The 21,261-nt window shown below is 34.7% G+C and overlaps 1 protein-coding gene across 3 annotated transcripts in view; it reads left to right on the top strand.

The window, feature by feature from the left end:
- The window catches only part of CNST (consortin, connexin sorting protein), a 96,153-nt gene extending 76,174 nt beyond the window's left edge, over positions 1-19,979 (top strand). For all 3 annotated transcript variants that reach the window (XM_051993445.1, XM_051993446.1, XM_051993447.1), the window contains 2 exons: positions 14,087-14,219; positions 17,296-19,979. In XM_051993445.1, the coding sequence (XP_051849405.1) occupies positions 14,087-14,219; positions 17,296-17,501 (339 nt within the window). In that variant the 3' untranslated portion in view covers positions 17,502-19,979. The remainder of the gene's footprint in view (positions 1-14,086; positions 14,220-17,295) is intronic.
- Positions 19,980-21,261: the final 1,282 nt, after the last annotated feature.

Genomic DNA, 21,261 nt, shown 5'->3' with positions numbered 1-21,261 from the left:
TCTCCTCTGCCTATATAAAAGTAGATCTGGAAATACTTTTTTTCTGTGACTTTGCTTTAAGTTACTGGGGAATATAATTTGTCTTTTGGGTTTATCAACTCCATTAAAGCAAAATTTCAGTTAACCCCCCCCCCCCAACAAGTTTGTTATCTTCTTGTTATCTTCTATAGGATTCATTATATTCATTCATGTTGACAGTATCAAATGTTAATTTGCATTTAGTTCCATTTTTAACAACATGTATGTGTGTTATAAAATACTTGCAGTTCTTAGTTCTCCTCATTAATATCTGATGCATTTTCCGTATATCAAACCCATTCTTCTAGTTTTACATTAATTGGTACACATTTCTAAGCCAAATGTCAAATTTCTAAAAATGGGGTCTATTATTTTAAGTATCTCCTAATTGGGATAGAATGCAGAATACAATTATTGTAGTGTTAGAGATCATTTCCAAAAAAATTTTTTTTGTTTTATTTATTTAACATTTTTCCCTAGTTCCATTCAAAACAAAAAAAATTTTTTTACATTTGCTTTTAAAATTATTGAGTTCTAGATTCTCTCCCTTTTCCCCACCCACAATTAAGAAACTACTTGTGAAGTTATGCAAAACATTTCCATAAAAGTTAAGTTGTGGAGGGAAAAAATAGATGTCCTACCCTAATGAAAATAAAAATCCTCAAAAAAAATTAAGGAAGAGAGAAAGAGAGAGAAGAGACAGACAGAGAGGGAGGGAGAGAGATACAGAGAAAGAGAGAATGCTTGAGTTTGTATTCAGACATAATCAGTTTCTTTTCTGGATAAGGATAGGATTTTCATCATAAGTCCTTCAGAGTAGTTGTGGATGATTATTCTGCTGAGAATATTAAAGTCATTAACAGCTGATCATCCTGGAACATTACTATTACTTAGCATACGATATATTTCAATTTGAATTCATGGAGGACTTTTCAGGTTGTTGTTTTTTGTTTTTTTTCCTGAGAGTGTCCTGCTCATTTTCTATAGAACAAAAATATTCCATCATAAACACAACAGAGTTTATTGAGCTATTCCCCAATTAATGGGCAAACCCTCAATTTCCATTTTTTTTTTTTTTACCTCAAGTAGAGAGTTGCTGTGAATATTTTTTGTTTTTTCTTTTTTTTTTTTCAATCCCTTTTGGTATTCATGGCAAGTAGTGGTGTTGTTAGGTCAAAGTTTATGCGTGACTTTATAGCCCTTTGGGCACAGGTCATATCTTTTGATCATTTATCAAATGTGGCATGGCTCTAATTTTTTATAAATTTGACTCAATTCCCTCTATGTTCAAGAAAAAAAACTTTATCAGAGAACCTTGCTTTGAAAGAAAAATATTTTTGAGAAAAAAACTTGTGTTGGGGGTGGTAACTGAAATTTTGCTTTAATGGAGCTAATAAACCCAAAGGAAAAATTATATTCCCCAGTAACTTAAAGCAAAGTGACAGAAAAAAAGTGTTTCCAGATCTACTTTTGGAACTCACCATTGATTTATTAGAATAACAGAAAGCTGGGCTCATTTTAATTTTAACCAGGTTGTATAATGTCTATTGTTCTGCTTGTATGTAAGTGCTTTTTATGGCCATGGTTTTTTTTGTTTTGTTTTGTTTTTTTTACATTGCCATAGTTGGTATATGTTTTGTTTTTGTAAATCTGATTTGGAATTTTCAACTACTTGTATTCATCACTTGCTATAAATCTCCCAGAGGAGAAAGAACTTCTTGAGCTTAATTGAAACCTTGTAATTTACATTAATAAACCTTTATTGCATGGCTTTTGCTGTGTATGATGTGCTTAGTTTGAAGGAATTCCAAAAGACATTTGATAAAGTCCCTTGTGCTTAATAAGATAGATGCCTATTGGATGATAATTTAGGTTGACTGAGGACTGGTTGAGTGACTAGACTCAAAAAGTATTGTTCAGTGATTCACTATCAGTTTGAAGAGAGTTCTCTAGCACAGTGCCTCTAAGAATCTGTCCTTAACCTTGTGCTTTTTTAAAAACATTTTTATTGATGATTGAGATAACAGAATAGGTATCAAACTTATCAACTTCTTCAAGAGACATGAAAGAATTATTTTGATTCTGTATATTTTTTAATTGATTCTCTTATGTAAGTGATATCCTATTCTGTATGATAGCTCCATTTTGTATGATTGCTCAAGCCACATTTCTTTGTCTACTTGCTCATGAGCTAAATTAAGACATTCAGTTCTCCTGATAATCATTTTTCTATTCTTCCCTCAAGTTATCTTTGAGGGGTGCAAGTGAACACCAGGCAGTCTAGCCCACCATCTCTAAGCTTGTAGATAGATTCAAATAATGAATATTTCTTAGTTACACAAGTTCAGTTTCTCCTTTGAGTTAGTTAGAAGAAAATTTGTTATCCTCATGTCTTCTGCCTCTGGAAAATCCCATGACATCTGTTTGTAATCTTCAATGACCTACAAGTTGATCTGGTACATTTTCACAAAATATATTGTCCATTATTGCCTGTCCTTATACAATTAAGAAGGATCTTACCTCCCCTCCTAGGAGCCAAAGAGTCTGCCATCCGTGATCCACCACCAATAGCTTCAGGGTGTAAGATAGATCCCATAAATCAACTGAAAATTCTTTAGTGACAGAGAGGAGTAGTTTCTAGATCCATATGGGTATTAGCCCATTTTCTTTCTAATTATGTCCTCATCCCTTCTCATCCCTGCTGGTAGCAGTGTAACCAATTGTTTTGTTTTCCCCATCTACCCATCTCTGTTCTTTGTTCTCTTGTATTTCACAAAACCCTGTATCATAGTTTTTAGTCATTGAGAGAGCCATTGATCCAACTTGTTGGTTACTGCTGGTCTAACTGATAAACTGACATGCTCAGACCATTGTCTCTCAGTTTACCCTAATTTTTTAAAGTAATAGATGTAAAACTAGGAGGCTAGTCAGTATTTCAAATGGCAAAAATGAAATAACATTAGTAAAGTGTTCTGTATGGTGCTAAGTATATAATTGTTATTGTTGTTAAATCGTGTTCAACTTTTCATGATCCCATTTGGGGGTTTCTTGACAAATATACTAGAGTGGTTTGGCTTCTTCAGATCATTTTATAGATGAGAAACTGGGTTTTTACACAAGGTTACATGATTTTACCCAGAATCACATAGCAAGTATCTAAGATCAGATTTGTTGACTCTTTCTAACTAGAGGCTTGGTACTCTATCCATTGTGCCACCTAACTGCTCATTATTAAGTGGTATATAGTAGACACTTAATAAATATGTTTCTTTTCCTTTCCAAAGTCAGAATCCAAAAAGACCTTGACAGTCTAGAACTCTAGAACATTAGACTAAATTTAATAAGATAACATTTAAAGGGAAATATAAAATATTATACCCGGATTCAAAAAATTAAATTTCTAAGATAAGAAAGGTGTGTCTAAATAGCAATTCACCTTTTTTTTCCTCTCTCTCTAAAAACAATTTTAAAAGGTCAATCTCTGGAGAGGATAGGCTCTAGAACAGAAAGCTTAAAGGCAATTAAGTTGGATAAGACAGTGATATCTTATCTAAACTTTGTATTTCTCCAGTCGAATTTTGAATTGCATGCCAAAATAAAATGAGGTTTGAAATGAAAGTGACTAGCAAATCATATATGTGAAAAGGAAGTAAAGATTTTAATGAACTATAAACTTAGCACAGATAAGCAGTATGAAATAGTAGCCAAAATTGCTGAAGTTATATATAATTATATGTTGTGTATGTAAATGCATTGATAGTATTCCCATGATGTCCAGAGCAAGGGAGCTGATACCTAGACAACTGTACTCTGCATTTGTCTGACCATATGTGGAGTACTCTGACTATTTACAGGCAGTCATTCAGTCAGCTAGAAATGTGTCAATTGCCTGCTGTGTGCTAAGCATTCTGCTGAGTGATTTTATATATTTGTTGCAGGAAATTTTTAGTGTGTCTTCTAAAGAAAAGAAGCCTTAAGGATACATGGAATAACCATCTTTACACATTTAAAAGAAAGTCCAAACTTATTTTGCTTAGCTTGAACAAAACCAGAAGCATGGATAAAGGCGAATGTATTTTAGATCAGCATAATGAAAAAATATCCATAGATCTGTTCATAAATGAAATGATCAGCCTTAGGTTAGTGAGTTTCACATTAGTGAACATCATCTAGGAGAAGCTAGATGACCCCTCCGATAAATTGACAAGAATTCGTTAAGCACCTGCTTTGTGTTAGGCCCTGTGCTAGGCATTAAGGATCTAAATACAAAGAATGAAAACTCTTATTCTCTTTTTTTCCTCCTTTCTTTTAATAGCTTTTATTTTTTTTTCAAATATATGCAAAGATAGTTTTCAACATTCACCTTTGTAAAACCTTGTGTTCCAAATTTCTCTCTCTCTCTTCCTTTCCCCCCTCCTTAGACAGCAAACAATCCAATAAATATATACAATTCTTCTAAACATATTTCGTCATGCTGGGCAAGGAAAAAAAAAAAACAAATAGCAGCAACAAAAGCTGAAAATACTTTGCTTTGGCCCACATTCAGTCTCCATAGTCATTTCTCTGAATCCAGATGGCTCTCTCCATCCCAAGTCTATTACAATTCCCTTGAATCAGCTCTTTGTAGAAAAGAGCCATGGCTATCGTAGATGATTGTCACATAATCTTCTTGTTACTGTGTACAATGTTCTCTTGATTCTACTCATTTCATTCAGCATCAGTTCATATCAGTCTTTCCAGACTTTTCTAAAATCAGACTGCTCATCATTTTTATAGAACAATAATATTCCATTACATTCAAGAACTTATTTAGCCATTCCCTAAGGGATATAATTTCCAGTTTCTTGATACCACAAAAAAAGCTGCTACAAACATTTTGTACATGTAGGTCCTTTTCCCTTTTTTATGATCTCTTTGGAATACAGACCCAGTAGAGACACTGCTGGACCAATAGTCCTTTGAACATAGTTCCAAATTGCTCTTCAGAACAGTTGGATCAGTTCACAATTCTACCAACAATACATTAGTGTCCCACTTTTCCCACATCCCCTCCAACATTTATTGTCTGTTTCGGTTTTCTTGGGGTTTTTAGGAGCAGCCTTTGCTTTAGTTCAGTAATCACCACAAGTGCAGCCAGGAATTAAAGTCCAAATCCTTTATTATCTCTTTCAAAGTCCTATCTCCTTCACTTGGGGCTTGACCAGTTTTCTGAAGGCCTTCAGGAGTCTTAGTTTGAGTGGAAAATTGAGGGAGGAGAGCCTGCCACCAAGGTGGTGTGAGATGGGATGAATCTGTCTGAGTCCAAGGACTTGTGCTCCAGCCTTCAGCCTTCTGTCCACTTGTCTCTGAATGAACCTAGCTGAGTTTGTCCAAGCTTATATGCTCTCTTATCATAGGGGTGAATCTTGTAGAACTATATTAAACACTAAGTATATGTACTGAACTTGAGAACTTACTAAGCACCATACTAAATAATATCGTCTTTATCAATTCCACTGAGTTAGCCTCTTGTAACAATCCTTGTTTCAGAGTTCTGGCCCATAACAATTTATCATTATCTTTTTCTGTCGTCTTTGCCAAAAAACCCTGTATTCTCAAAGACCTTACATTCCAACTGAATCTCCTAGATTACAAGGGATCTCTGAGACTATCTTATCTAAATTCTAATTGTAAAGAATTCTTTTTACTACATTTTCCAGCTTTTATAGAAAGCCAATTGCAAATGACCTCCCTCCTTAACTATCTTGTATTTAATTATCTTGTGTTTATTCTGCATATACTTATACATAGATGCATGTATACATACACGTGAATATATATGATTCGGTTTTACTGACACTTCTCACACTTCTCCAGGGAACCCATGGCTTTTTATGTAGTTCTACAAAGCCTTGCTTCACAAAAGTTCAATGATTCCTCAAAATAAGGCCTCTAATTTGTATTCTGTTCCTTCCTATTTCAAGCAGATGATTTTAACCTCAGTGTCTGAGTTTTCTTCTCATTTACTGGATTAGATTTTGCCCTTCAAGTTGGAAAACAGCTTTATTTGTTTATGCAACAAATTAATTTTGTTAAGGTGGTCTTTAATATTAGAGGGTAGCATTGAAAAGACTGCTTATTATGCAACTGTGGTACAATAGGCCAGATGGATCTTATTTTCATCTTCAGTTATTTAAAGAGCATCACCAATAACAATTATATTAATTTGCAGCTTGAGAAATTATTTTGTTCTCAATGGAAACACATTGAAAAGCTTTGTTGTAGTTTTCCTTTTTGATGTAAGGAGGGAGCTATTTGGAGATTAATTTAGCATGCAATTTCAACATCTTGTTTCCTCAGATTACTGATCAGACTCATGGTTAAACAGTATTGCTATCTGGATTTGGAGAAGAGCTAGAGAAACTATGGCCTTAGGTTCTAATGTAGCTAAAAAGAATATTCAGGTACCTACTTGGGCACATTATATTCTGCCTTTTTATTCTGTAACTTGAAGTTGTACACCAAGACTCTTCCAAGGGCAGCACTCGGGTATCCCCACACCTTCATCTTTATTCTTTGGGCATCTCTTTTTGACCACCTCTTCTTCCTTCTATATGTTGACCCACCTGCCTTTTTTTTTTTTTTCCCAATTTATAAGAGATTCAGTACTCCTGGAAAAGCTAAGGAATGGAGAAGGGAGGGAGGGAAATGAAAAGAATTGGAAAAGTTTTTACCTTATCTCTATTCTCAAAACAAAGGGTTACAGTTGCTTCTGAATTGTTTCCCATCACTTCAATTAATGCCCCTACTTAAAGGCATCTAGAAAAGAGAAGTGTAAATTATACTTTGATTTGTAGCCAAGAACTGGAGGGATATTAGGTAGTCATAGCTTATTGAGTCATCTCCAAGAACAATGGCTCTTTCTCATCCTTGCCCCTCTTTGGAATTTACTTCCACCCAGAATATGTATGGTGATGTCATCTACCGATGTGGTACTAATTACCAACTTAGTCTCCAAAACCTTTGGGTCTTCCAAGTTGTAATAAAGTGAAGAAACTAAAGTAGCTTAACATTTACATGCAACCAAAAAATTAAACTGAAAATTAAGAAAAAAGTCAAGAATGCTGATTGCAAACACCATGTGTAATCATCAACTGCTTTAGGCTTTCTTGAAGGTGAATCTTTTGTTTGTTTTTAGAAAACAAAATAAATTGTTTCATGAATTCTTTACTATTCAACCCTATCACTCTTAGCTTATTAGAAAATGAAGCAGTGTGCTATTTAGTAGAAGCAGAAAAATCTAAGTTGTGGTCCCAATTCTCTAAACTGTTTCTGCTTTAAAGGAATTTTTGTTCTTTTGTTTGGATTTACTTTCTCTAGAAGGGCTGAAAAACCGTTCTTGTTCATGAGACATGTATATTTATACTTAAATCTTAATGTGATATGAACTGCTCTAAATTTCCCAGAACAAAGATATTATTAGGAATACTTTTTGAAAGGCATAAATTGCTGACTTTTATTGATTTTTTGGAAACAGTGACTTTTGTGTGCTCATTTTTCAAAGAATTGAAATAGAGGACTATATTTGGTAATTTAGTTCTAAGAACCTTAAGATTTGAAAATAACACATTATGCAAATGCAAAGCCCATTATCAAAGACAAGCTTACACTGGAAACCACCTCAGTTTTCTATATCTTATCTGTCAAATGAAAGATAGATATTATAGGTAGTCTTTAAGGCAGTGCAACTTTTAGCATTTCATGTTTGTTCAGCCACTTGTACCCATTTTATTAATTCAAAGTATATTCTGCAAACCAGCAGCATGCACATGAACTTATATTAATTGATATGCTTCTGATGTGTTTTGGTTAGACTGCCCCACTCCAAGTGCTAGTCTTTTCCCCTATACTCTTCCTCATGCTGCTTCCTCTCCTTGGGATTTTCTGACAGAATTGTCTCAAGAAATAAAGGAAGGAAAAAAGAGACAACGAACAAGAAGTAATGACTTAAACAAGGAGTGATAATGGGCCTAAGAAAAATGTCTCATCATTTTAAAGTAATGAAAATGAGTAGATAGGTGGGTATGATAAATTGCCTATGAAAATAACTTTTCAGCAAAAAAGCTATAAGAATTTTTTTGTATAGAAGCATAATAAAATCATGTCTATATCTATATATGCACATATATTCATATTTTCACAAAGACTACTTTGAAGATCATTAATTTATGTATGCATAAGAATCTTGAATCAGATGTAGAATCTCCAGTTAGCACCACAGGATTTAGAAATGGAAGGAACCTTCGAGGTCTATCACCTCGTCCACTTTATCATTTTAGAGATGAAGAAGCTGAATTAACCAAGTATAAAATGATATTGGGTAAAAAACATTCTCTGTACAACAGCTTTATCCTTTGGGGTACAGTTATCTTAAACAATTCAGAGATGGAAAGAGGGGCTGGCTTTGAGATTCTGTTGGTACAGGGAAGTCCTAAAGCACTAAGACATTAAGTGATTTTCCCAGGGTCACTGAGTCAGCATGTATTGGGAGCAATACCTAACCCTGGCTTCCAGATCCATTGTCTCTCCACTATTCCACATTTGCCAGAGTTAAACTAATGTTGCTATCAGTAGCCTCAAGAAATAGGTTAGAACTGAAGATTGTTTTCTATTTTTAACATAATCTGCTCTCACCTATAATCTGATTTAGACTCCAAAGCCTGAGCAATTATGGAATGAAGGCATTAAAGAAATAATACTACTTTTCTTCCTCCAATTATGTTTTCTTTCTTGACTTCCTTTTCTGCACACAGATAGTTACAAGAAAGTAGTGGTAGATAGATAATCTTATGTTGAAACTTTGTGAGCAGTTTTAAAGATTGGATAACTAGCATGAAATAATGATACCAAAAGGCATATATTAATTTTGTTGTCAAGCTAAAAGTACCAAATATTTTTTTATTCTGCTTTCATTTATATGTCTGTAAAATTGCAAAAATGATTGAACAGTTCTTTTAGTAATCTGTTCTTTTTAACTGTCTTTCTACATTATTGGTTTCAGAAAGGTAGCTTATTTGAAAGAATATGAAGTATTTTTCATTCATTAAATTTTTATTAAGGGGCAGGTAGGTGGTGTAGTGGATAAAGTGCCTGCTTTAGAGTCAGGAAGACTCATCTTCCTGAGTTCAAATTTGGCTTCTAACTACTTATTAGCTAAGTGACCCTGGGTGAGTCACTTAACCCTGAATGTCCTCCCCCTCAAAAAAAAATTGTTATTAAATTATTTTTTAATTTATTTACTTATTAAATTATTAAATTATCAATTTATTTATTAAACTCCTCCCCAGTCCCTACCATCCCCACACTAAGGCCTCTGAACTTCCTTTCCACCTACACTGTTAAGATCTCATAAATACAGCACTACTCTCCCCTCTGTTAGTGTGTGAGCTCCATAAGGTCAGGACCTGTGCATTTGCCTTTCTTTGTATCCCCAGTTGACATTTTAAGAAAAATGTCATGAGAAATATAGCATAAAAGGAATTTAATTTTATGAAAAATATGAAAAATTACGAAAAACAGTTTTTTAAAATATCTTTAGTTTATACTCCAAACAAGTTTACAAAATAAACCCAATACTTATGGCAAATTATATGGAATTAATAAAGAACAGACCTAAGAAATGATTTAGTTCCTATTATCTATTTAACTGCTTTAGTCCCCACAGTTTGTCTTTGAAGTTTTAAGTCTTCAGTTACAGGCAAATTGTAGTGCAATTAATTGAAATAACATGCAGATACAATTATGAATGGTTGCTATTTATCTCTGAAGAATGAAGAAGAGCTCTAGAAGTTGGAATATATCCAAATATTTTCCAAAAAAGACAAAATAGAATCTAAAAACTGTAAACTAATGCAGTTGACAAGTTGGCAACACAGAATTGGAAAGAACCTCCAAGATCATCTAATAAAACAGAAATCCCCTCTAGAGCATAACTAGCACATGGATTTCTCATTTTATAATGAAGGAAATTAAAACCCCAAAAAGTAAAGTGATTTGCCCAAACTGACACAGCTATATTAATCCCTAGAACAGATTAATCTCCAGGACAGATTATTGAAGAATTACATGAACACATAGGCCAGGAAGGCAACACTAAGGGCCAACACTGATTCACTAAGAATGTCCTGATAAAGCAAAGTGATTTCTTCCCTTTTTTTCCTTTGGTGGAAGACTAGGAAATTTCCACCAGAGTCCTATTCTAGTGCTTCTTTGTTACATAAAAGAAACACCAAATTCTCACAAAACAAAGTTCAAGCCTTGGCAATTCATTCTACCAAATTTGGGTGGGGGGGGGGGAAGAAAAAGAGGGGGAAGGAAATCTCAGTACAGTTCTGGCAATGGGTCATGTGTCTCTTGTTCAAGGCCAGCCTGGTCAAGTTCAGTGCTAGAGAACTGACCACAGTTGGTGAGGTAAAGAATTTTTTCAGCCACACCTTCTCAGAAAGACTAACTCCTGAGGCAATGGTCTCAAACTCAGATAGAAATAGGTTTCATTAAACTATATATAAAGATCCCTATTGGTACCTCTTGTCTCAGAAAACTCCATATAAACATTGTCTATGAACTTAGTTCTTTCTGACTTCAGTTCATATAATAAAGATCTGGAATTTTTAGTGCACTAGAATATCTGTATGAATCAATAATGTGTGGTTGCTAAAAATAATACAATTTAAGCTACATTAATAGAACCATTGTCCAGAACAAAAACGGTGATAGTACCAATGTACTCTCTCTTCATCAAACCACATCTATAGTCTTTTTTTTATTTCTCAGTACCACATTTTAGAAAGGACATTAATAAGTTTGAGCCATTTCAAAAGAGAACAACCCCAAACCATAAAGGATGCTTTAGAAGAACAGGGGAATGTTTAGCTGGAAGAAGAGTTGGAATATAATAATGGTCTTGAAACATTTAAAATGTTATTGGACATTTTTCTTGACTTTAGAAAGGAGAATCAAGAATAGAAGATAAAAGGAAGAAGATTTTGGTTTAAGAGAGAATTTCTGATAATTGGACCAATCAAAAAATGGAATAGGATGCCTTTTAAAGTGAGGAATTTTCTGTCATTTGGAAATATTCAAGAAGAGGCTAGGTCACTATTTGTCCAATATGTTACAGAAGGATCCATGAATAGAATAAGATATTAATCACCTTGGAAGCAGCTTCTAAGATTGCTAAATCAAGGCTAAGTTTACATTATGTATTGGTCAATCTGCCATCTGGGGGAGGGGGTAGGAGGGGAAAAATTGGAACAAAAGATTTGGCAGTTGTCAATCCTGTAAAATTACCCATGCATATAACTTGTAAATAAAAAGCTATAATAAAAATAAAGTATATGTTAAATACAATATACATATACATGTCCATACAATTATTTTGCTGTACAAAAAGAATCAGACTTTGAAATAGTGTACAATTAATCTGTAAAGGAAATAAAAAATGCAGGCAGACAAAAATAGAGGGATTGGGAATTCTATGTGGTGGTTTATACTTATTTCCCAGAGTTCTTTCACTGGGTGGAGCTGGTTCAATAATGGCTGCTCTATTGGAACTGATTTGGTTCATCTCATTGTTGAAGAGAGCCACGTCCATCAGAATTGATCATCATGTAGTATTGTTGTTGAAGTATATAATGATCTCCTGGTTCTGCTCATTTCACCATCATCAGTTCATGTAAATCTCTCCAGGCCTTTCTGAAATCGTCCTGCTGGTCATTTCTTACAGAACAATAATATTCCATAACATTCATATACCATAATTTATTCAGCCATTCTCCAATTCATGGACATCCACTCAATTTCCAGTTTCTAGCCACTACAAAAAGGGCTGCCACACACATTTTTGCACATACAGGTCCCTTTCCCTTCTTTAAGATCTCTGTGGGATAGAAGCCCAGTAGTAATACTGCTGGATCAAAGGGTATGCACAGTTTGATAACTTTTTGAGCATAGTTCCAAATTGCTCTCCAGAATGGCTGGTTATATTCACAATTCCATCAACAACATATCAGTGTTCCAGTTTTCCCACATCACCTCCAACATTCCACATTATCTTTCCCTATTATTCTAGCCAGTCTGACAGGTGTGTAGTGGTATCTCAGAGTTGTCTTAATTTGTATTTCTCTGTTAATAATGACTTGGAGCATCTTTTTCATATGACTAGAAATAGTTTTAATTTCTTTTTCTGAGAATTCTCTGTTCATATTCTTTGACCATTTATCAATTGGAGAATGGCTTAATTTCTTATAAATTAGAGTCAATTCTCTCTATATTTTGGAGATGAGGCCTTTATCAGAACTTTTGATTGTAAAAATGTGTTTCCAGTTTATTGCTTCCCTTATAATCTTGTCTGCATTAGTTTTGTTTGTACAAAAACTTTTCAATATGATATGATCAAAATTTTCTATTTTGTGATTAATAATGATCTCTAGTTCTTCTTTGGCCACAAATTCCTTCCTCTTCCACAGGTCTGAGAGGTAAACTATCCTGTGTTCTTCTAATTTATTTATAATCTCATTCTTTATGGCTAGGTCCTGAACCCATTTTGACCTTATCTTGGTGTACGGTGGTAAATGTGGGTCAATGCCTAGTTTCTGCCATACTAATTTCCAATTTTCCCAGCAGTTTTTGTCAAACAGTGAATTCTTATCCCAAGAGCTGGGGTCTTTGGATTTGTCAAACACTAGATTGTTAAAGTTATTGACCATTTTCTCCTTTGAGCCTAATCTATTCCACTGATCAGCTAATCTATTTCTTAGCCAATAGCAAATGGTTTTGTTAACCGCTGCTTTATAATATAATTTTAAATCTGGCACAGCTAGGCTACCTTTATTTAATTTTTTTTCATTAGTTCCCTTGAAATTCTTGACCTTTTGTTTTTCATATGGACTTTGTTTTATTTTTTTTTCTAGGTCATTAAAAATAGTTTTTTGGGAGTCAGATTGGTATAGCGCTAAATAAATAGATTAGTTTAGGGAGTAATGTCATCTTTGTTATATTTGCTCGTCCTATCCAAGAGCATTTAATATTTTCCCAATTGGTTAGATCTGACTTTATTTGTGTGGAAAGTGTTTCGTAGTTTTGCTCAGATAGTTCCTGACTTTCAACCTTGGCAGATAGATTCCCAAATATTTTATACTATTGGTAGTTACTTTAAATGGAATTTCTCTTTGTAACTTTAACTGTTGGGTTTTGTTAGTGATATATAAGAATGCTGATGACTTATGTGGATTTATTTTGTATCCTGCAACTTTGCTAAAGGTGTGGATTATTTCTAATAGCTTTTTGGTAGAATCTCTGGGGTTCTCTAAACATACCATCATATCATCAGCAAAGAGTGATAATTCGGTTTCCTCATTGCCTACTCTAATTCCTTTAATCTCTTTCTCAACTCTTGTTACCAAAGCTAGCATTTCTAATACAATATTTAATAGTAATGGTGATAGTGGGCAACTTTGTTTCACTCCTGATCTTATTGGGATACATTAGCTTTTTTGATTCCCATGTCACATTGTTGACTAAGTTTATTGTCCATTAAAATCTCCAAATCTACTTAAAAAAAAAAACTCTCTAGTTTTGCCTCCTTAGAACTATATTATTGGTTCTCTATTGCTTTATTAGTATGTACAAATATGTTTTTGATCTAGGAAGCTTTATGGTTTCTGGTATATTATTTAAAACATTAGTTTTCTATAGGAAAACCTAATCTAACATATCATTTCAATTTATAAGCACCATTTTTGGTGCTATACATAACTAATTATAGTTATATAATTATATAATATGTAGTTATAAATAACTAATACTCTTGGCATCTTTCATACTGTGTTTTTGTTCCTACTTATGGATTACAAAACAGCAACATCCAAATATCATTAATCTTATTAAAAAGTAATTAATGAAAAAAAAAGTAAACAATGAACTTTTGTTTTGCCCCTACCCTGATGAATAATGAAATGTGTTATTAATATGATCCATCAATTTGTTTTCCTTGGCAATACTTAAAAGTGGTGTTTCTAAAATTTGACAGGTTGTTCCAACAGAGGGATTGGTATCTATATTAAAGAAAAGAAATAGTGAAGGAAATCAGCTTTCCCAAATGCAGCAAAAGTCATCAAAGAGACGAGTGAGGTTCCAAGAAATGGAAGACTCCTTGGATCAGGGTAAGTTGTAGATAATGATTAGTAACAAAATTTTTTAAAAGCGATGTGAATTTAGCAACTAATTTTATCCCTACATATTCTATTCAACTAGGAAGAGGTTGTAATAAATATGTATAATTTCATGGTGGTCAGCTTTCCTAAAAAACACCTTTACACACTTCACTGTAAGGAAAACAGCCCATCATTATGTCTATGCTCGAGTCTGTTGTTCTTCATGGCATATGTCAGAATTTGTGGTGCACAGACAGAAATCACCTTTAAGAACCTAGGTTGACTTATTCCACATTGAGTCATGAAAGGAAGATTTTAATGCAGAAATTATTTTCTTCAAATCATTTCAATTTTGAACATTTTGTTTGCCTCTAACTAGAGATTGCTAGAACTTTTGTTTCTTTCACATAGCTCATCATGAGGAAAAAGAAAAGCATCATCTCAGAAAGGATTACTCTTATTACTATTTATTACTCTTTCAGAATATCTGTAGATTATAAGCCTTGTATCAAGTTCTTGATCCTCTTTTAAAGTATCCCCATCTCCTCAGATAACTCTACAATGGATAAAAATTCATTAGGAGAATAATATTCTGGAATTTAAAATTCTAATAATTGCCATCAGCTTTGCCATAATTTTATAAGTTGGAATTTGCAGGACTGGTCCTATAGAAGCTCATTTTTCCCTGCAATTCATAGCTGCCTTTGGGACAGGGGTGGTATTGGGTAATATGATTTCATAAGCCAAATTACCTAAGGGGTCAGGACTTGATAACCAATAGCATGCCCCATTTCTTAAAGTTAAAGCATAACTTTGTTACCTTAGGCTTATTTTAAAATATAACATTATTTAAATATTTATAATATTGTTTCATTAATCACTCTAAGTTAGATAAAAAACACAAATTAGGGCAGGATTTAAAAGAAATATGTCCAGGAGTGTAGTACTTTTGTCTAAATCACAGATGTTATTAATCACCTCTTGACCCTGATTCTCTCCACTGTATTTCAAGAACTTTCTGTCACTCTATCCCATCTACTTATTGGCTATAGAATATAGACTTGTACATGAAAGAAAACTTGAGATCATCTAGTTCAACCCTCTTACTTTACAGATGAAGTAACTCAAAGGCAATGGCTTGCCAAATGTCACACAAATAGTGAGCAGCAGGATATCTGAGAACCACTAAGCGGTGACCCCAGAGCTAGGACACACCAGGCTGCCTTCTTGATAGTCCTGAGAATTCAGACTGTTGCTCCATTCTTGGCTTTGCCTAGTTCAGAGATGTCTTTAAGTCACTCTTCCCCCAACTCCCCATTTCTTTTTCCTGAAACATGAAAATGGAAAAAAGACCATGTATCCTTATCTGTCTTTACACTGTTCTATGTAAAGAAACCTACAAAACCAAAAAGCTCCATTCCCATAAATCTTTTCTGTCATGAGAGGGCAACTGCCCAAATGTCAAGCACACAGGGTCCACACTTAGTTTCATTCCCATTTCTACCATTTATGGCATGTATGTAATTTTAGCTAAGTCGATTAATTTCCCTGAGCTTCATTTGCCTCATCTGTAAAATGGGAATGGCAATTCTTGGCTGGTCTGCCTGGAAGATCAACTGAAGTGACCACAGGTATTAAAGGACTCTCAAGAGTTGTGGGAATTTTGGTGGATGATTATATCATCACTGCATTCTGTAGATTCTATTCAACCTGTGTTTTTGCTACAAACATCTTAGAGACAACCTTTTTCTCCTTGAACACTTTAAACATATATCAATAAAGTTAAAAAAAAAATTATGAACAGTTTAAACTATATGGAGATAGTTGTGCTGAAGTTTCTAAATGATGATCTGGGGTTGGGGAGGGCAGCTGGATTGTGCAATGGATAGAGCACCGGCCTGAAGTCAAGAGGACCTGAGTTCAAATCTGGCTTCAGACACTTATCACATCCTAGCTGTGTGATCCTGGACAAGTCACTTAACCCCAATTGCCTCAGGGGGAAAAAAAAAAAGATATGAGGGTAGATAGAGTTCAGAGCTAGCCTCAGACACAACACTTTCTAGCCGTGTGATCCTGGGGCAAGTCACTTAATCCCAATTGCCTCAAAAAAAGACAAACAAACAAAAATAAAAAAACAAATAAATGATGATCTGGGCTTATAAAAGGCATATTTCTATTTGAATAAACTTTTTTTTTCAGCAGAGGAATTTCTAGGTTCAATCATTTCATTTGATTCAAAAATGACATTCTTACCTAAAGCAAAGCTTTAACCATAATATTAATAAATTATTTCAATTTATCTTGGTTACCTCAGGATTTGTAATTATAGAGTAAAATTTTATATTAAAATGCTCAGATTCTCTTTAAGCACAGTTTCATTACTACAAGAGCAAATTGACCTTAAAAGAGTCTTAGATTTGGAGTCAGAGAACTTGGATCAGAGTCTCAGCTCCATTATTTACCATTAGTGGCTTTGGGCAAGTTACTACCTTATGTAGGCTCAATTTTCTCAAGTGTGGGGGTCGGGATTGGATGCTTTAAGTTCTGGGACAGCTTAGGCTTTTAATTTTTTTTTATGTTGTAGGCACTAGCAGAATGTAAAATTGACTTCTTTTCTCAAAGATCACATATACTTTGTCTCTATACCTAATCTTAGTGATAGCATTAATTTCTATTCTGACTCGAGTCAGAAAGGCACCATGATGTAGTATCTAAGTCACTAAGTTGGGAGGCCCAGAAGTCCTAGGCCTGAACTCCAGCCCAAATGTTTGCTAGCCCGTCCCTAGACAAATCAGTTACTCCCTCTGCTCCCTAATTTCCTCATCTTAAGAGGACGAGGTTGAATATGGGGACTACTGAACCTCTCCCAGCCATTCATCTGGGATCTTCCAAGTTGAATAAGCTGCAAGACATTGAAATATAAGTGGTTTTTTGTTCACATTAGTGAAGCCTGAAGCTTTTCCTAGAGGACCGGGCTTCTTTTCATCCTGGCAGGTGCTTAGGGTCCTGTTTTGGTTTCCCTTTGATGACCTCTCCATATTGGAGATTTGTACGTGACCTCTGGTTTGTCTTCATGATCTTACAGATGAAGTTGGTGGCGGCTCCTGCCTTTTACTGGTCTTGCTGTGCATAGTGACCGTTTTCCTCAGCGTCGGAGGAACTGCCCTGTACTGTACCTTTGGTGATGTCGAATCACCCGTTTGTACTGACTTTGCGGCCAACATGGATTTCTATTATTCCAAGTTACTGCAGGGAATAACAGAGCTTAAACACAGGATATCCTTCTCCTAGCAGCGTCCCAGCCTTGAGTGCTGCTAGTGGTGAGAACGCTTCTGTCCCGTGCGCTGCCGCTTTTGGTGAAATACCTTGGGCAACAGAGACTTCTTCTTGGGCAGAGACTCCGAGCACCGGAGGGTGGAAGGATGACCAAATCTTGATGTCCGTGAGAGCACATCAGTATCTTCCTGCAAGTCGCTGCAAATAGAAATGGACAAAGCATTCCTATAACCACCCATTTTTAGCCATCCTGATATGCTAAGGGTTAAAGATCACTTTTAGTTTACATTTGTTTGTCCAAAGATGTTGCTTCCAGCTATCATGCAATAAGTCTTGTGTGTGTCACAAAAAGGAATTTCCTTATAGTCTTAATGTGTTTTTAATTATACTCAAGAGCTGTGTAATCCAGGTTTAGCAAATCAATGTTTTCCAAGTCCACCTTCCGTATGTGAAATAGTTGTGTGTATGTATTTCTCTATTCTCAGGCAGTTATTATGAGCAAATACCCAACACAGAATAATAATGATCGTCATTATTCTTTTATCTTGAATATTGCTGTGCAGGCACAGATTTTCTTTCCATTTTAACCATTGTTTAACTATACAACTCTGGAATAGATGGCCTGAAGTAGACAATTGAATTTCAGAAATTTGGCTCTGGCGTGGAAGCTCTGATGGCTATGTGCAGCAGTTGACGATGATTGATTTCTAGCTGAGCCAGTTAGATCAAACAGTTCCTGCTGCTCCTCAGGCCCCCATTTCTAACCCATGGTCAGTACATGCTTCTGACATGGTTTCCATACTAATAAATGCCATGAATGAATGCTTCAAGTTCCAGCCTCTCATCTTAAAAGCAAACTTTTTTTTTTGGACAAGTAAGATTACATCATTGAGATAAATGATTCAGTATTAAAAAAAATTATGTTTCTTTTTACATTTGAATGTGCGTTTTTATATAATGAATTTGAATATGCATAAGGGACATTTAATAGACATTTTGTCAGCTTTAAAGGTTCAGTCATTTCTGGAATTCCCCTTCTTTCCCAAAAGATAATTAGTAATGATAAAATGGAATTATCCTCCTCTGAGGCTCAATTGTCTAACATTTAGGAGCCTTACTTTGCCTTTTCATATCATGGGCAACAATTACACATTATTTAATGCAAAACATTATTAAGAATTATAATTTTCCAGAAAATAATCTTTGCTTTACATTATTTTCATGTCAGAATCATCTAAAAGAGGAAGGGAGAAATCAATTTTATATTTCTATGTGTTACTGGCTGGTACAGTACCTCCCTTTGTGTTTCTGCTTATTTATTTAGATTAGATTTGTTTTTAAGGGATTTTGTTTTGTTTTTGTAAACTGAAGTGTTGCTGAGCATGCATTTAGTTATTTTAAAGATATATGTACAATAACTGTATCATTAAGCGTGTTTTGATTTTCTGCAACTTAAGTTCAGAGTGTTTTTAAACTTGTTTATTTTTAAATTGATGGTTTGTTTTCACCAAAAAATACTGTTTGACTTATCTGCATCATGTCACCATGTAATACCTTCAAGAGCTATAGGTGAGAGATATTTATTTAGAAAGTATATGATATTGAGATCATGAAATCTTATACTTAAGACTGATTTTATTAGAAAATATTTTAATGTTCTATTATAAATTTTAAGAGATTAAAAAGCCAAGGTGATTTTTTTAAAGCAGCTCAGTTGCACTGTGTATCAAATTTATACTCAAATTCTATATAAAATGTTGATGGTACTAATTCTTATATGGTTCTGTCAGTAAGGGCTGCTCAGCTCACAGGAGCTCCAGTGAGTGGCCATTAGCCATAGCCAGATGTCTTCTGTTTTGCCCTCACTTTCTAATTAGGAGACTCTCTTTGTCCTGCAGTCTGGCAGATCCACATTAAAATTAAAAATAAGGTTTTCCTCCCTCTTTCAGAGTCACACAGCTGAAGCCCTTCTCCTTCCAAGTCATTTACTGTTGGAATCTACAGGAAATCAGCTGTATTTGCCTTTAGAGCATAAGGCTTCTTCCTTTTAGCATAGTTTCTATTGATTTATTGGAAAATTTGCACAAAGAATAGAGGAGAAAAGAAATAAGATGCATCAGTAAAATTGAAAAAGTGGTGCTTAGAAGGAATATATATCCTTATAACTGCCCTGAGTGAGGAAAAGCGAGGTCAGTACAGTGTGGCCAGAGCACATAGATGCCTTGATTTACGGACCGGCTTAAAATCTCAACACAGCAAATTAGGGCAATTTTTAAAAGTTTAATAGCCATTTATTGCATGTCTTGGAAATTCCACTTAGTGATGAAAGGGCTGTTTAACTCACATGAAAAATTTCACCTAATTTTTCCAACAGTGTAAAGTTTTCTGTCATTTGAAGGTACTGATAATTTGTAACAAATCTAATATTCTTAAAGAACTGTATTTGAAAGCATCAAATCTAGCTTGTGATTTAAAATCTTTAACAAACAAAAAGTGTCTGAGAGAATTTATTTGGACCCTCGGGTGCTGAGCAGTTTTTGACTCATACGAGTACCAGGGGACCACCAACATAGTAAGATGTTGAAAGGTTCCCACTTGCAAGCATCTCTCTTTCACTTATGGCTGCACTGCCTGGAATTCTGTCATAAAAGTTCCATTCCTTCAGATTTAAGGTATTGTCTTTTAAAAGTCCAACCTTGCTGGAGAGGGAAACACATGAACCATAATGTGGGTTCTGAGGAAGGTAAGAGGCCCTGCCTGGGAATAAAAGGAAAGTGATGGGAACTCTGCAGGAGACAGCGTGAAGGCCACAGCTTCCATTACCTTTCACCACAGCTTATTCAGCCATTCCCCAATTGATGGGCATCTACTCATTTTGCAATTCTTTGCCACTACAAAAAGAGCTGCTACAAATGTTTTTGCACAACGTGGGTCCTTTTCTTTCCTTTATGATTACCTTGGGCTATAGACTCAGTAAAATGACGCTTGCTGGGTATGCACAGTTTGATTGCCCTTTGAGCATAATTCCAAATTGCTCAGTTGGATCAGTTCACAGTCCACCAACAATGCATCAGTGTCCCAGTTTTCCCACATCTGCTCCAACATCTATCATTATCTTTTCCTATCAGCCAATCTGAGCTGAGAGTGTTGTCCTGGTAACAGACCACCTTATTTCCCAAGAACCAACCTCAGTAAATATGGATAGCCTTATCCCCACTAGGCTCTCCATTTACACAATAAAGACAATACCTAAATACCTGCTATTGCAGTCTTAGAAATAGAAATGATATTACAGAGGACAAAAATGGAAAAAGCATCTAGATACAGAAGAAAGGTCCATGCTAGAGGCAACACAATTTTGAAGGTGTTGAGGGATCAGTTATCAAAGTGTGGGAGACTAGATGAGGGAAAAATACCAGAAGAGTGGCAAAAACCTTTGACCTTGTTACTACCCCAAAAGACTAACAATTACTTACTCCATACCTACTTGCCCATGCACATAAAATTTTTACAAGAATAATCTACCCACACAGCAACGACCTTGATGAGAGTTTTAGAAGAGATTAGTCAGGTTTTTATTAGCAGTATTCTTTGGTAATCTGTATCTTTATGCACATTGTGAATGAAGAATTTATAGAATATAAAGTGCTACTATACTTATTTTTTATTTACTATTAAAAGTATCCGAGTCAATTAAAAAAAAAAAAAAACACTTTAAAGGCCTCCAACAAGATGTCTTCATGCATATATCAAAATTAATTTCCTTGGAAAATAT

Source organism: Antechinus flavipes, chromosome 4, assembly GCF_016432865.1.
Source record: "Antechinus flavipes isolate AdamAnt ecotype Samford, QLD, Australia chromosome 4, AdamAnt_v2, whole genome shotgun sequence".
Lineage (NCBI taxonomy): Eukaryota > Metazoa > Chordata > Mammalia > Dasyuromorphia > Dasyuridae > Antechinus > Antechinus flavipes.
Note: the sequence above shows the minus strand (reverse complement) of the source record. Positions and strands in the feature narration are given on the sequence as shown.